This window comes from Bufo gargarizans, chromosome 3, assembly GCF_014858855.1.
Source record: "Bufo gargarizans isolate SCDJY-AF-19 chromosome 3, ASM1485885v1, whole genome shotgun sequence".
Classification (NCBI taxonomy): Eukaryota; Metazoa; Chordata; class Amphibia; order Anura; family Bufonidae; genus Bufo; species Bufo gargarizans.
The window spans coordinates 74784143-74796500 of NC_058082.1; the positions used below are offsets into that span (position 1 = coordinate 74784143).

The 12358-nt window shown below is 49.6% G+C and overlaps 1 protein-coding gene across 1 annotated transcript in view; it reads right to left on the reverse strand.

Annotated features, from left to right (window-relative positions):
• BRCA2 (BRCA2 DNA repair associated) overlaps window positions 1–12358 on the reverse strand; it is a 56777-nt gene that overhangs the window by 4696 nt on the left and 39723 nt on the right. Inside the window, 6 exon segments of the mRNA XM_044284022.1 lie at window positions 29–164; window positions 241–407; window positions 1405–1606; window positions 2586–2707; window positions 3629–3773; window positions 4710–4865. Coding sequence (XP_044139957.1) covers window positions 29–164; window positions 241–407; window positions 1405–1606; window positions 2586–2707; window positions 3629–3773; window positions 4710–4865 — 928 coding nt within the window.

Below are 12358 nucleotides of genomic sequence, written 5' to 3' on the forward strand. Positions count from 1 at the left end.
ATTTTATTTTTGTGTGATTACGGTATACCTGGTTTTTGTTGTGTGGAGACCACCAGTCCCACCACATCCACTTCTCCGTATGCAGCTGTGAAATGAGGCTCCAGGAAGTGACTGATCGGTGTCACTTGTCTGTCGGTGTAAATCTGCTCAAGGTGCTGTAGGGGCTGATAATAATCATCTCGCAGTCAGTACATGCCGGATATAACCACTCAGCAACAGCTCATCTCCCAGCCCCCTCACCTGCAACTGCTGGAACTGTGTCTTCTTGGTGGCGGTCAGCTGCACCGCAGCAGTGTCCGATTTTCCCTTTGACTGGGAAGCTGCCAGCTGATATATCTTGAAACGTCCTCCTTCCTTTAGCAGTGACACTACATCAGGTAATGGTCGCCATATGTTTAACATGTAGGCTGTTAAAGGGATATAAAACTTACATTTCACAATGTTAAAGTGTCCATCAGAGCTCTGATATTTATGGTGCAGCCTGCAGATTTCACTGGTCATTTACTGCACTATAACATGGAAGCAGATATTTTTTAATAACCTCAGAAAGTTCCTTGCTGCAGTTTTGTAGGGTCCTCTGCAAATGGTTAAGGCCGCGTTCAAATCTATAGCATGCCTGATCCTGCACAAATGCCAGCTAAAAAAACGCTGCATCCTGTGGTATTTTTCCAGCCGAAACCTGGCATTTATGCTGGAAAGTGGCCGCATCACCACTAGATCCCATTATAGTCAACAGGGATCCGGTGGTGATCTGTAGAATTCAGCAATGCCAGATCCCAAAAACGTTCACTGGAGATGTGAACGCAGCCTAAGACTTGTCGCAATTTCGGCTGTATCCTTATCATGCTTGGTTCGGAGTATCTGCAAATTCACTATGTAACTACATGCTCAGTAGCTGTGAGCCAGGGATGGTGTGGACATGCGAGAGTGGCCAGCAGGAGCAGATATGCAAGAGATGAGAATATTTCATTTTATTTTACTCATATTTGCAAAAACAAAAATCACCTCTTGGAGAACTCCTTTCAGTCACTCACAACCAGTAAACTGAAGAGGTCCAGATAAACAAAACTTATTAAAGTTCCCTTATAATTATCTACATGGACATCATGAAGTGGGGGGTTCTTCATTTGGTACCAATGTAGAGAACCGATGCAAACAGATGAATATCATTTGAATGACTGGCCTGTAATACTTCACTCCCCTGCAGGGAAATCTATGGCGGACCAGAGCTTGTGACTTCCAGGCCAACTTCAATAGAAAGAGGCACTGTTGTGATGACAAGCTCTTATATAGGACATTTTAAAAAAATTATACAATCTGTTTCTGGGGGTGGGGGGAGGACTGCAAGGTATTCTGGAATTTCTAAAATATTCAAATAAAATCATGGGGTGACAGAAAACAAACCAGAGGTGCAGTCATGGTCTTTGTAATCCACAATCCGAATCTTCCATACTGGAGTAACGTCCCTCCGCGCACTGCCACCAGGTTCCTGCTCCGAGGATTCAATGGCCTTCCTGAAGTCAGCCTGGATCTGCGCCTGCCGCTTGTCATTTAATACTTGTCTGTGATTATTTAGGGCCCGCAGCTGGTCACTACTTAGAGAAGACTGTGAACGTGGAAATATTATTCAGCAGGTGTCATCAGACAAGAGGCAATATTAAAAGTGGATGTCACTACAATAAGTGTCTGTCTGAGGGGGTACTGTGAAAACTGCACAAAAAATCATTGTGTTGTTGGTCTAAGGCCCTGTTCATCTCCAATGTGAGCCTTCAGTTGCATGTGTCAGGTAAATGGAGCCAAAGCATATGTGTAATGGCTCTACCATGGTGTGAACACAGCCTCGTAAATCCAGACAGAATACAATGGGTTAATACGTTCTAAGCCTGCTGTATCAATGAGGGGAGCGCTGCCCTGTCTAGTCTTACCCGTCTTTCTGTTAAGCAGACACTACATATAGGCTTTCACAGGGTAACAGCAGACAACAGGGGTAGCATTGTCTCAAAAGCATGACACCACTGCATTGTTTTCATGAGGTTATTATAGGAGATTTCCCTCAAATTACATTGGTAGGATAAGGGTTCATTCACACGACTGTATTTTCTAGTCGCATCTGATCCACATTTTTTTGTGGATAGGATGCTGACCCACTCACTTCAGCAAAAGTATGTCTGTTCCGCAGCCCCACAAAAAAATATAGAACATGTCCTATCTTGTCCGTTTTGCAGACACAAATAGGCATTTCTAACGCAGGGCTGAAAGTGCAGGACCACAAAATACGGGATGTACATGGCCGGTATCCATGTTTTGTGGATCCACAATCTGTGGACAGCAAAACTGATACAATCATGTGAATGGACTCTAAATGATGCATGTCTGATCGCTGGGGGGCTCCACCGAACACTACAATGCAGGTTTTGAGCCCCCTGGTTCTCCTCACTGCACAACCATGTCATACTGGCGTAAAAGATGGTAAATGTCTGGGCCCTGATGTGCCTGTCCTGCCACTCCCAAATGGTTATGGGTATGTGTCTAGTCCCTTTCATTTTTATCCTCCTGCTCGAAGCACATGTGATTATAATGCGTACCTCCAGGTAACTAGGGTCGGGCTCGTTCTGAAGGGCTTCGTAGAGCTCTGCACCATCCTGGAGCGCGCGGATCTGTGGTTCACTTAAAGACTGACGTCTTGGTCTTCTCTTCGGAGCAGAAACTGCAAAAGCACACATATATGTATTAACTGAATTTCTCTATCCAAGTGACTAAATGGTAATCGCCATATACAAAATTTTACAGACAACCCCTGTCCAAATGAAGTTATGTCATATGGACATCATAAACGAGGATCCCTAACCTAGGCCAGAGTCTCTAACAATGGCTCTCAGTCTGATAGATAAAGCCCTCACTTGAATAGCCTTGAGCTCATCCAGGGGATGTGGATTGTTAGCGGACACTTTCTGCTTTACATTTCCCCACATAGAAAAATCACATGTGGGGAACGTGGTGGCCCGAACCCCTTGCTCACAGTTCACTCCTCCTGTAAACAGTGCAGGAACCTGTGCCAGCGAGCTCCGTGTGGTGCGGCATGTGGCCCTATCTTGTGGGAAAAAGCAGGACATTTTTTCTTCTGCAGCATCACTGTTGAAGAGCTGCAGGCAGGGGGTGTCATTATGAAAGTACCTCTTTAAGACTGGGTTCACATCGTGTTTTTGTCTTTCATTTAACGTGTACATTAAACAGTTGTCTTTCACTCTAGAGTTAGTTTTTTTTTGGACTCTGTAAGATGGACGAGTATGGTACTACGTTTTTGCATCTCCCCCCCCCCCCAAAAAAAAGTATATGTTAAATGTAGGGCAAAAATGTGATGTGAACCCAGCCTAATTAAGTCTGATCTGTATGTAAGTTTGGCATCAGCAAACCAAAGGAATGGGTAAAGTCAGATGAAAGTTCGACTTTAGGGAGTGTAAAGAGGCTTAAACCACAGGCATAAGTTGGATTGGTTGACTACTCTCTTCTCCATGCACTGTGCCTGCTCAGAAAATAATAGGTCATGTAGTTCACATTTTATCCACAGTTTATTTCCTCCGGTGGCATTGACCATACACAGAAAATCTTGCTAACTATACATTCCTACCTTGCTCTTTTTCGTACTCTTCCTGAATCTTGACATACAAGACTTCCAGATTCTTCTGCTGCTTGACCGAGTGTTTTTCTGCCTCCCTTTCTTCTGCACGCTCATTACGAAACACATACGTCCCATTGCCCATTTTTTCCATCCACTGGGTAAAAAATAAAAAATTGATATCTGTGTATTTCAGAATGGTCTGAAATGAGGATATGCCAGAAAGCACTGATCTGGGCGGGTGGTGGTGGCTCCTTGGTGAGAAGGTTTCGGACCTACCTTGATCAGTGTTTTTATCAAATCTAATGAGTTACTAATTTGGCAATGAGTAAAATATACTCTAAATAAGAATGTCCTAGAATAGGGTGGAGGCCGATGACTGGATATAATACAGGATTCAGCAATGCTTGGAGATCATCAAGGAACTAACATTTTATTAAGTAATTACATAGAAATAGACACAAAATGCACAGACTGTGTATCTGTAAGGGAAGAAACTGATAATCTAGCAGTAAGCAGAGAAGAACATTGAGTGTGGAGAACTGTGAAGTCTCATGTTAGAAAGCCTGAAGAAATGGGGGCTACCTGTATATCCCTCACATCCAGCCCTCCCCACTGCAGTCACACAGTGCCTCGTCTCCTAATCTAAAGGGCCCATAGACCCACCTTTATTATCCGAAACAAAGAACTGCTGGAAAGATTTTGATGTCCCCCAGCTAAACCCCCCCATGGCACGGAGTAGGAAAGAAGTAATGACGCAGACAAGATATGTGCCCGCCTGCAGCTTGTCTTGGCATTTGTGCTCACTGCAGTTTCAATATTACTTGGTGCCCTCAAGGTTTTAACTGGTGGATCAGCTGCTTATTTTACGACCGCTTGCTTTTGAGCCCTTCTATACAGCATAGATACAAAATGTAAGGATATAGGCCAAAATAGGCAGAATAACAAGAGAAAGCAGACACCAAAACGGAAAGCCTGAAAATGTAGTAACCAGAATAACCTCTTTCTGTATATTTCTATGGGTTTGTTACACAGCGGGAGCTGATAGGAGCCTGCTCTACAGTAATATAAAGCAGTGCGGTCAAGGTCATACCTGTATGGGGTAACTCCTTTGTATAAGAACATCCACACACCCCACAATGCCGCCTTCAGCCAAAAGTGAGGACAGGTGGAGGCAGAAAGGTCTGGGGTCATGAAAATAGCCTAGTTTGGTATACCAACGGGCAGGTCGAGTGCTGTTTCCTGCAATCTGAAAAACAAGCAACAAATCTTTATTTTACAGTAGAAGCATTATCTTATTTAACCCTTTCAGCCCCAGAGAATTTTCAGTTTTTCACTCCCTGCCTTCCAGGATCTGTAACTTTTTTATTTTTCCATTCAGATAGCCATGAGAGCTTGTTTTTTGCAGGACAAGTTGTACTTTCAAAGGCAACCAAATGAGGTGGAATTGGAAAAAACAAACAAATGCACGCCATTCCGCCACAATTTTATTGGTTTTGTTTTTACAGCATTCCCTGTGCTGTAAAACTGACCAGTTACCTTCATTCCCTGGGTCAGTACGATTACGGCAATACCACAATTTTATAGTTGATTTTTTTGTTTCAATACAAAAAAAAAATATTTTGAAAATTTTTCTTTTCGTCGTCATATTCTAACCCCCATAATTTTTTTTATATTTATATCTACTGAGCCGTGCGAGGGCTCATTTTTTGCAGGGCAATACGTAGTTTTTATTCATACCATTTTAGAGTTTATACAACCTTTTGATCACTTTTTATTCTTTTTTTTTGGGGGGGGGGGGGGTGAAGTGACCCAAAAAATAAATCAAAATGGCGAATCGACCATTTTGTGCCCCTTGCCCCCTTTTGGAAAAGCGACCCGGGTGGTGTAAAAAACGAGATTTTTGTATTACTTACCAGTAAAATCTCTTTCTCGCTCTTTCCTTGGGGGACACAGAAGACCTTGGGTATAGCTCATCTCCATAGGAGGCGTGACACTAAGTGAAAACTGTTAAGCCCCTCCTCCACAGCTATACCCTCAGCCTGGAGAGAGAGACTGCCAGTTGCGTGTCCAAGCAGTGAGAAAAGGCAAAGTCCAAAAGTGGAACCAACAAGCCAACTACCCAACGGGTAAAACAAACTCTGAAACCGTGCAAGAAAAAACAAGAATGGGTGGGTGCTGTGTCCCCCAAGGAAAGAGCGAGAAAGAGATTTTACTAGGTAAGTAATACAAAAATCTCGTTTTCTCGCCCAGTTTCCTTGGGGGACACAGAAGACCTTGGGACGTTCAATAGCAGTCCAAGAGGGGAGGGACCACAGCACCAAGGCGAAGCACCCGAAGGCATCAAGAAAACACCGCCTGCAGACCAGGCGGCCCAAGGCAGCATACGCCGAAGCCCGAGTATGCCCCCAGTAGAACTCGGTAAGGTGTGCAAGGAAGAAGTGACCGCCCTGCACAAATGAATGGCCGAAACCTAACACCCCCGCCCCAGGAGGCACCGACTGCTCTGATGAAATGAACGGTGACACCGAAAGCAGAACCCTGCCATTGGTGCGATAACCACAGCAAAAAGCCACACTGAGAAAGCGGAGGAGGCCACCCTGGAGGCCATCAACCTTTGCACTGACCTCCTGGAAACACAAGAGACCGAACGCCGACCGGAGTCGGAGATCTCCAAGTAAACAACCGCAAGGTCCAACAACCTCCCAACGGCAAAGCGTCCGTACCCGGGGATGGGTGGAAAAGGACGAAAGCCTCGTTGATAAGAAGGCAGATAACACCTTCAGAAGGAAGGAAGGAAGAAAGGAACAGGACGGAGAACAGCCCTGTCCTGGAAAAGGACAGAAGGCACAGAACACGAAGGGCCATCAATCAGGCACCCGTCAGACATGATGGCAACAGAAACACAACCGTACAAGACAGAAGGAGTAGGAAGAACTCCTGCAACGGCTCCAAGGGAAAGACCGGAGCGCAGAGAGCTCAGTATGTAGTTCCCAGGGCGGAACCAGGAAACGATAAAGAGGAACCACAGAGCCACTCTGTGGCAGAAGGACATGACAAGGCCCAAGAGGGCCAGGAAACGCTGGAAGGGGAAGGACAGCGCAGACACTTGACACTTCAAGTAACAGAAGTCCCAGGGTCAGGCCGGACTAGCGAAAGACAGAACCAAGGGCGAGAAGGCAGAGTGGGGGAATGCCCCGCTTCCCACAAAACCCCAGGTAAGAACCCTAAGCCCGACAACCAAACCTGTACTAAACAGTCGGGAGCGAACACTAGCGTGCTCGCAGGAATCACCCAGTAAGCGGAAGAAAACCCAATGGGATCAGGCGCAGACCAGTAACACGGCCGAAGGATCGGAAACCACGGTCCTGTCGGCCCCCGAACAACATAGCCCCGTATCCGACCGGAGTGGGGGAGCAGAAGGACAGACGGAAGAAACCCGAAGGGTCTGCCCAGCATCCGACAGATGCCCAAACCAGACAGGCCAAGTCCAAGTCGATGTAGCCACCAAAGAAAGGAGTTCCACAGCCCCGTGTGGGAGATCCAAGGACAATCCTGACCGAAGGGCAGTCCTCCCAAGGCACTGAGAAAGTAAGTCCCACAGGACCATACACCCAGAACGGAAAGGCAACCTGCACCCAGTGGGAGGACAAAACGCGGTAGGCCCGGCAAACCGCTAGCACCGCCAGCGAGAACGAGGGAGATGGTACGAGACCGCAAGTAACACCGGAACCATCCAAGCGAACAACCATGCTCACCCCAGAGGAGGGGGGGGGGGGGCAACGACGGAACAGCCACTGAGGCCTGGCCGGGGCAGCAGCCACATTGGAACGACAAACCCAGAGCAGAAGCCAAAAAAACCGAGCCGGCGAGGAAAGGAAGAGCCGAATCCCCTCTACTCTGTGAGACTACCTGCACACCGTCGCAGCAGGCGAATACCCTGAAGAAACCAAGGTGGAGGTCCCCAGGACCTGGACAATCAAGCACCCAAGAAGAGTTGGGCGACCTACCCGAGAGGAGCAGTCTGAACCTGGCAGCAACAGACTGGAGCGCAAAGGGCGCCAATAGGAAGGACCCACACCACACTGCATCCGAGAAGAGGAAATGGTAGTAGGCGAGGGAACCGTAGTCCCGCCAGAGCCAACGTAGAGGTCGAGCGGCACTGTAGACAACACTCTCGACCCCGACCGGTTGCGTAGGGAAACAATGCCACTAAATGACGAATGGGTACGCATCAAGGAACCCCGAACACTCCCCAGGTGGAAAGGCCAACGAACATGGTGGGTGCCGACAACAACGGGACCCCACCGGAGAATGGGTACCACTCAGCTCAGTGCAGTAGCGAGCCAGCAGAGCCCGTCTACGTACATACAAGATATACAGCTGTGAATACATTGAGCATCCATTGTCGCGTGTCGGACAACAACACCTTAGGCTCACAAGTGGACAGAACGATCTCCTCAGAGAAAGTGCAAGCTTGCGACAAGCAAACACACCCCAGAGAGAAAAAAAAGTATGTCGCAGGAAGAAGGGAGGCATACGTACTAGCAACCCTGCAGGTAGCGAGAAGGCCAACCCACCCAAGGGAGGAGAAGGCATACACGGCCCAAAACAACGCACAGAGCGCACAGCCACAGCGTCCCACAGTATCCACGGAAGTGTAAAGTGCAGCCCGAAAGGGAGTTATGCACAAGACCAGTACCGGCATGCGAAGGAACGCAAGTAGTCCGCCCGGAAAAAAAGGGGGGGAAGGTACCTGGCAACTCTGCCGATGGCAAGAGTGGAAAGGCCCTGAAAAGGGGGGGCATGCACCGGATATCCTAGCAATAAAAGATTGTGCAATAATCTACCCAACACCGAATTTCGCGAGAGTGCAACTACTCCGCCCATGAAAGGGGAACGTCCAGTACAGCATACACACGGACAGCCGTGAATCTCGTGAGCGTACAAATTTCCGCCCATGGAATGAAGCACAAGGCCAGCACCATTCCCAAAGGGGGTGCAAGCAGCGCACCCCTGCTAGAGCCATGCTCACGGCCCGCAACGCATTTGGTGAAAATGCAGTGACCCAAACAAAAAGGGGGGAGGGGGGGGTGCACAAGGCTACCATCGCATCCCAGGAGAGCGCGAGCATCCGCCATGGATGGGGGTCATGCACCTGGCCGGCAACGTGCTGGCACAATGACACCCAGTCAGTAAAAAAGGTGCATGAATGTCGCCTGAGGAGAAGAGGCATGGCCACGCCGGCAGCAATCCAGCGCGAGTGCGGAACACCGCCCACGGAAGGGGGCCATGCATATAGCCGGCAGCGGATCTGGTGAGAGTGCAAGCACTCAGGCACGTGGCCAGCAACCTACCGCGAGAAATGCAAACCAATAAGAGTGCAGCCGTCCGCTTACGAAAGGAAGTCATGCACATGGCCGGCAGTAAATCCAGTAAGAGAGCAGTGTTCCGCTTATGGAAGGGGGACGTGCACATGGCCAGCACCGCATCTGGCGAGAATTCGGAATTCCTCCTATAGAAGGGTTTCATACACATGGCCGACAGCGAACACAGCGGGAGTGCAGCGTTCCGCCGAAGGGGGTTACATACATGGCCGGCAGGGAATCCAGTGAGAGTGCCGCGTTCCCCTAAGGAGGGGGGGGGGGGGGTCGTACCCATGGCCAACACTGAATCCGGTGAGTGCAATTATTCCGCCCCAGAAGGGGGACATGCACCTGTCCAGCATTACAACCAGTGAGTGCAGCGTTCCCCTAAGGAAGGGGGGTGTCGTGCCATGGTCAGCACCGATCCGGTGAATGTAGTATTCCACCTATAGAAGGGGGTTATGCACATGGCTAGCCTGCGGCCAGAGAGCGCAGAATTCCACTCAGGAAGGGGTTCATGCCCATGGCCAGCACCATAACTGGAAAGGTGATGTCCTGCCATAGAACGGGCGGAAGAGGGGGCGCCTACACTTGGCTAGCGCCGTATCCCGGTAGATGGCAAGGGTCCGCCTAAAGAGGAGACTTGCAGCCGGTCAGCACCGCAGCCGGGGAGCGCGACATGCCGCCTACGGAAGGGAAGCATAGCATGCAGCCAGCACCACTGTATCATGCTGCAGCGTCCTGCGCAGCCATTCCGTTATTTAATAACTCCGCCATGGAAGCCCTTTTTTTTTTTTTTTTTTTAAAACATAGCCACTCTGAGGCAAGAAAGGGCCACCATACAGTCCTCCCAAGGCACTGAGAGACATAGCCTCGTATAGGCTTATTAGGAAGCCCACCAGGACATAGAGGGGGTCCTCCAGAAGGGAGCCGGCCCTTGGAGATAGCCGGCACCCAACAGGTTAACAAAGATCCGGCCTGGGGGGCGGCGCTGCGATCCTCTGGGGGGGCGGAGGACGTGCGGGCGGGAAGAATTCGCGCCGCGAGACGTTCCCGCCCCCTCCAACAGAGGCCGGGATGTTGCGGCCTAGTAGGACCCGAAGCCGGGGCCTAGATTTTTGCGGCGCCCGGCCGGCCAAGAGGCAACGACGGTGAGCCGGGACCTGGAGGGAGCCGGCTGTCGCATGTACCAAACGGCCGCGGGTGCCCAACCCGCGGGCCGGCAGAGACAGAGGTCCGGAGCAGCAGGCCAAAGCCTGGGTCAAAGTCTGCGGCACCCGGCCGATCGGAAGCATCAGCAGTCGGCCGGGGCCTGTTGGAGCATCGTGCAGGCCGCGAGGCCCTGCGTCTGGCAGCGCCTGGAGCGGCCCTTTGGCTCTAGCACACCGGTAAGGAGGGAGACCCCGGAAGCCAGCACTGCACCCCCTGCCCTAATGGACATCTGTAGTTCCCCTAAGGAGGGAGAGAGAGACAGGGGCAGCTAGCGTGGGCCCCCTACTGAACTGCGACCGGCAAGGGGGATGGACGGCATAACCCCTGTGTTAGGGGCAGCTAGGAGCAGGTCTCTGGCCCTATATTCCTCCACAGCAATGCCATGCTCACCCCTGTGCAATCCCCTATGGAGGGGCATTGTATTGTCGCCCTGCGGCCACCAGTATGGTGGTGGTGTGGGGCTATATAATTATTGGGCAACAGCTAGCCCAGGAGCCAGCGTAGGTCCGCCGGGACCAGCATGGGAGTCCAGCACGCAGGATGGCCAGGGAGGGGGACGTAGGGCTGGAGAAGCCTCTCTCTTACCACAGCCGTCTTCACCCTCGGTCCGTTCCAGCAGGGTCGCCCCTTCAGCTACTGGCACCGTAGTGGCAGGACGCTGGCGAGGGACTTGGCGTGCGGGCGACCCTTGCGCTGGCGGGATGCAGGGGAGCTGGGCTGCCCTGGTCCACCTTGCCTTCTGTGGGGGAGGCAGCAGTGCGGGAGCCCGGCACTGGCGCAGCTCAACCCCGGGAGAACAGAGAGGTCTAGTGCGACTCTGTTGTCCCTGATGATCTGGAACAAAAAGAAATAAAAAAGTAAAAATCAAAAAATTAAACAAAGGAGAAAACAGCCCTGCAGTAGCAGGGAGTGTCTTGCCTCCTTGGACACTAAGCAAAAACTGGCAGTCTCTCTCTCCAGGCTGGGGGTATAGCTGTGGAGGAGGGGCTTAACAGTTTTCACTTAGTGTCACGCCTCCTATGGAGATGAGCTATACCCAAGGTCTTCTGTGTCCCCCAAGGAAACTGGGCGAGAAATAGGCACTTTCTACTTTTCCATTTTTTTTTCCCTCCAAATTGTTGCAATTAAAAAGTCGCAACACAACTTAAGACTTTTTAAAGCCACTTTTCTGGCGCAAACTGAATAATAAATCTTTCCGGTTGTCTGTTACAATATGCAGGTCTTCACTGACTGCAGATTGTACTGTCCCCTCCATCAGTGAGCTGTTGTAGAACCTCCTCTGCATTCCTCTTAAAGGGCTTCTGTCACCCCCCAAAAGTCATTTTTCATTTTTGGGCTAATTAAAATCCTTCAATATATAATGCTCTTATATTTTTCTATGGTTTAGTTCCTTGAAAAACGGCACTTTTATAATATGTTAATTACCTGCCTACTAGCAAGTAGGGCGGTTGCTTGCTGGTAGCCGCCGCATCCTCCTTTAAAAAAAAACGCCCCCTCCTCCTGTTAATTGACAGGGCCAGCGAGCGCTCTGCTCCTTCGGCTGGCCCTGTCTGCGTTCCAAATCTCGCGCCTAAACCACAGAAAAATGTAAGAGCACTATATATTGAATAATCACACTATAAGGATTTTAATTAGCCCAAAAATGAAAAATGACTTTTGGGGGGGTGACAGAAGCCCTTTAAACAACACCATTTAGCTCAATTATTTTCAAACTGGTAAGAATTGAGCTAAAACAAGTGCTTATGAGCAGCCAGTAACACAGAGATAGGAGAAGTCAGAGTGCTGACAGATTTCTGTCACAAGGGCACAGAACAGTTGGCAGTATATCTGTAAATATGAAAGCAGAAGACAAGCCAATGAACATTTTTCATAAAGATGGGAATTTTTTTTTTTTTTTTTTTGTCCAAAATAAGTACCCTGCAAAAAAAAAGCCCCCAAAAGGGAACCAAAGCATTTAAAGGGGTTGTCTTACCTGGAACATTGGTGGCACATCGCTAGGATATGCACCCAATGTCAGATAGGTGTGGGTCCTACCTATCTCTAGAACAAAGCTTCCAAAGAGAACAAGAGCGGCCGCCCTCTATTCCTTTGTAGTGGGACTGCCAAAAACAACCGAGTGTGCCTCAAACTTTGGGCGCTCCATTCTAGAGATAAATACGGGTAC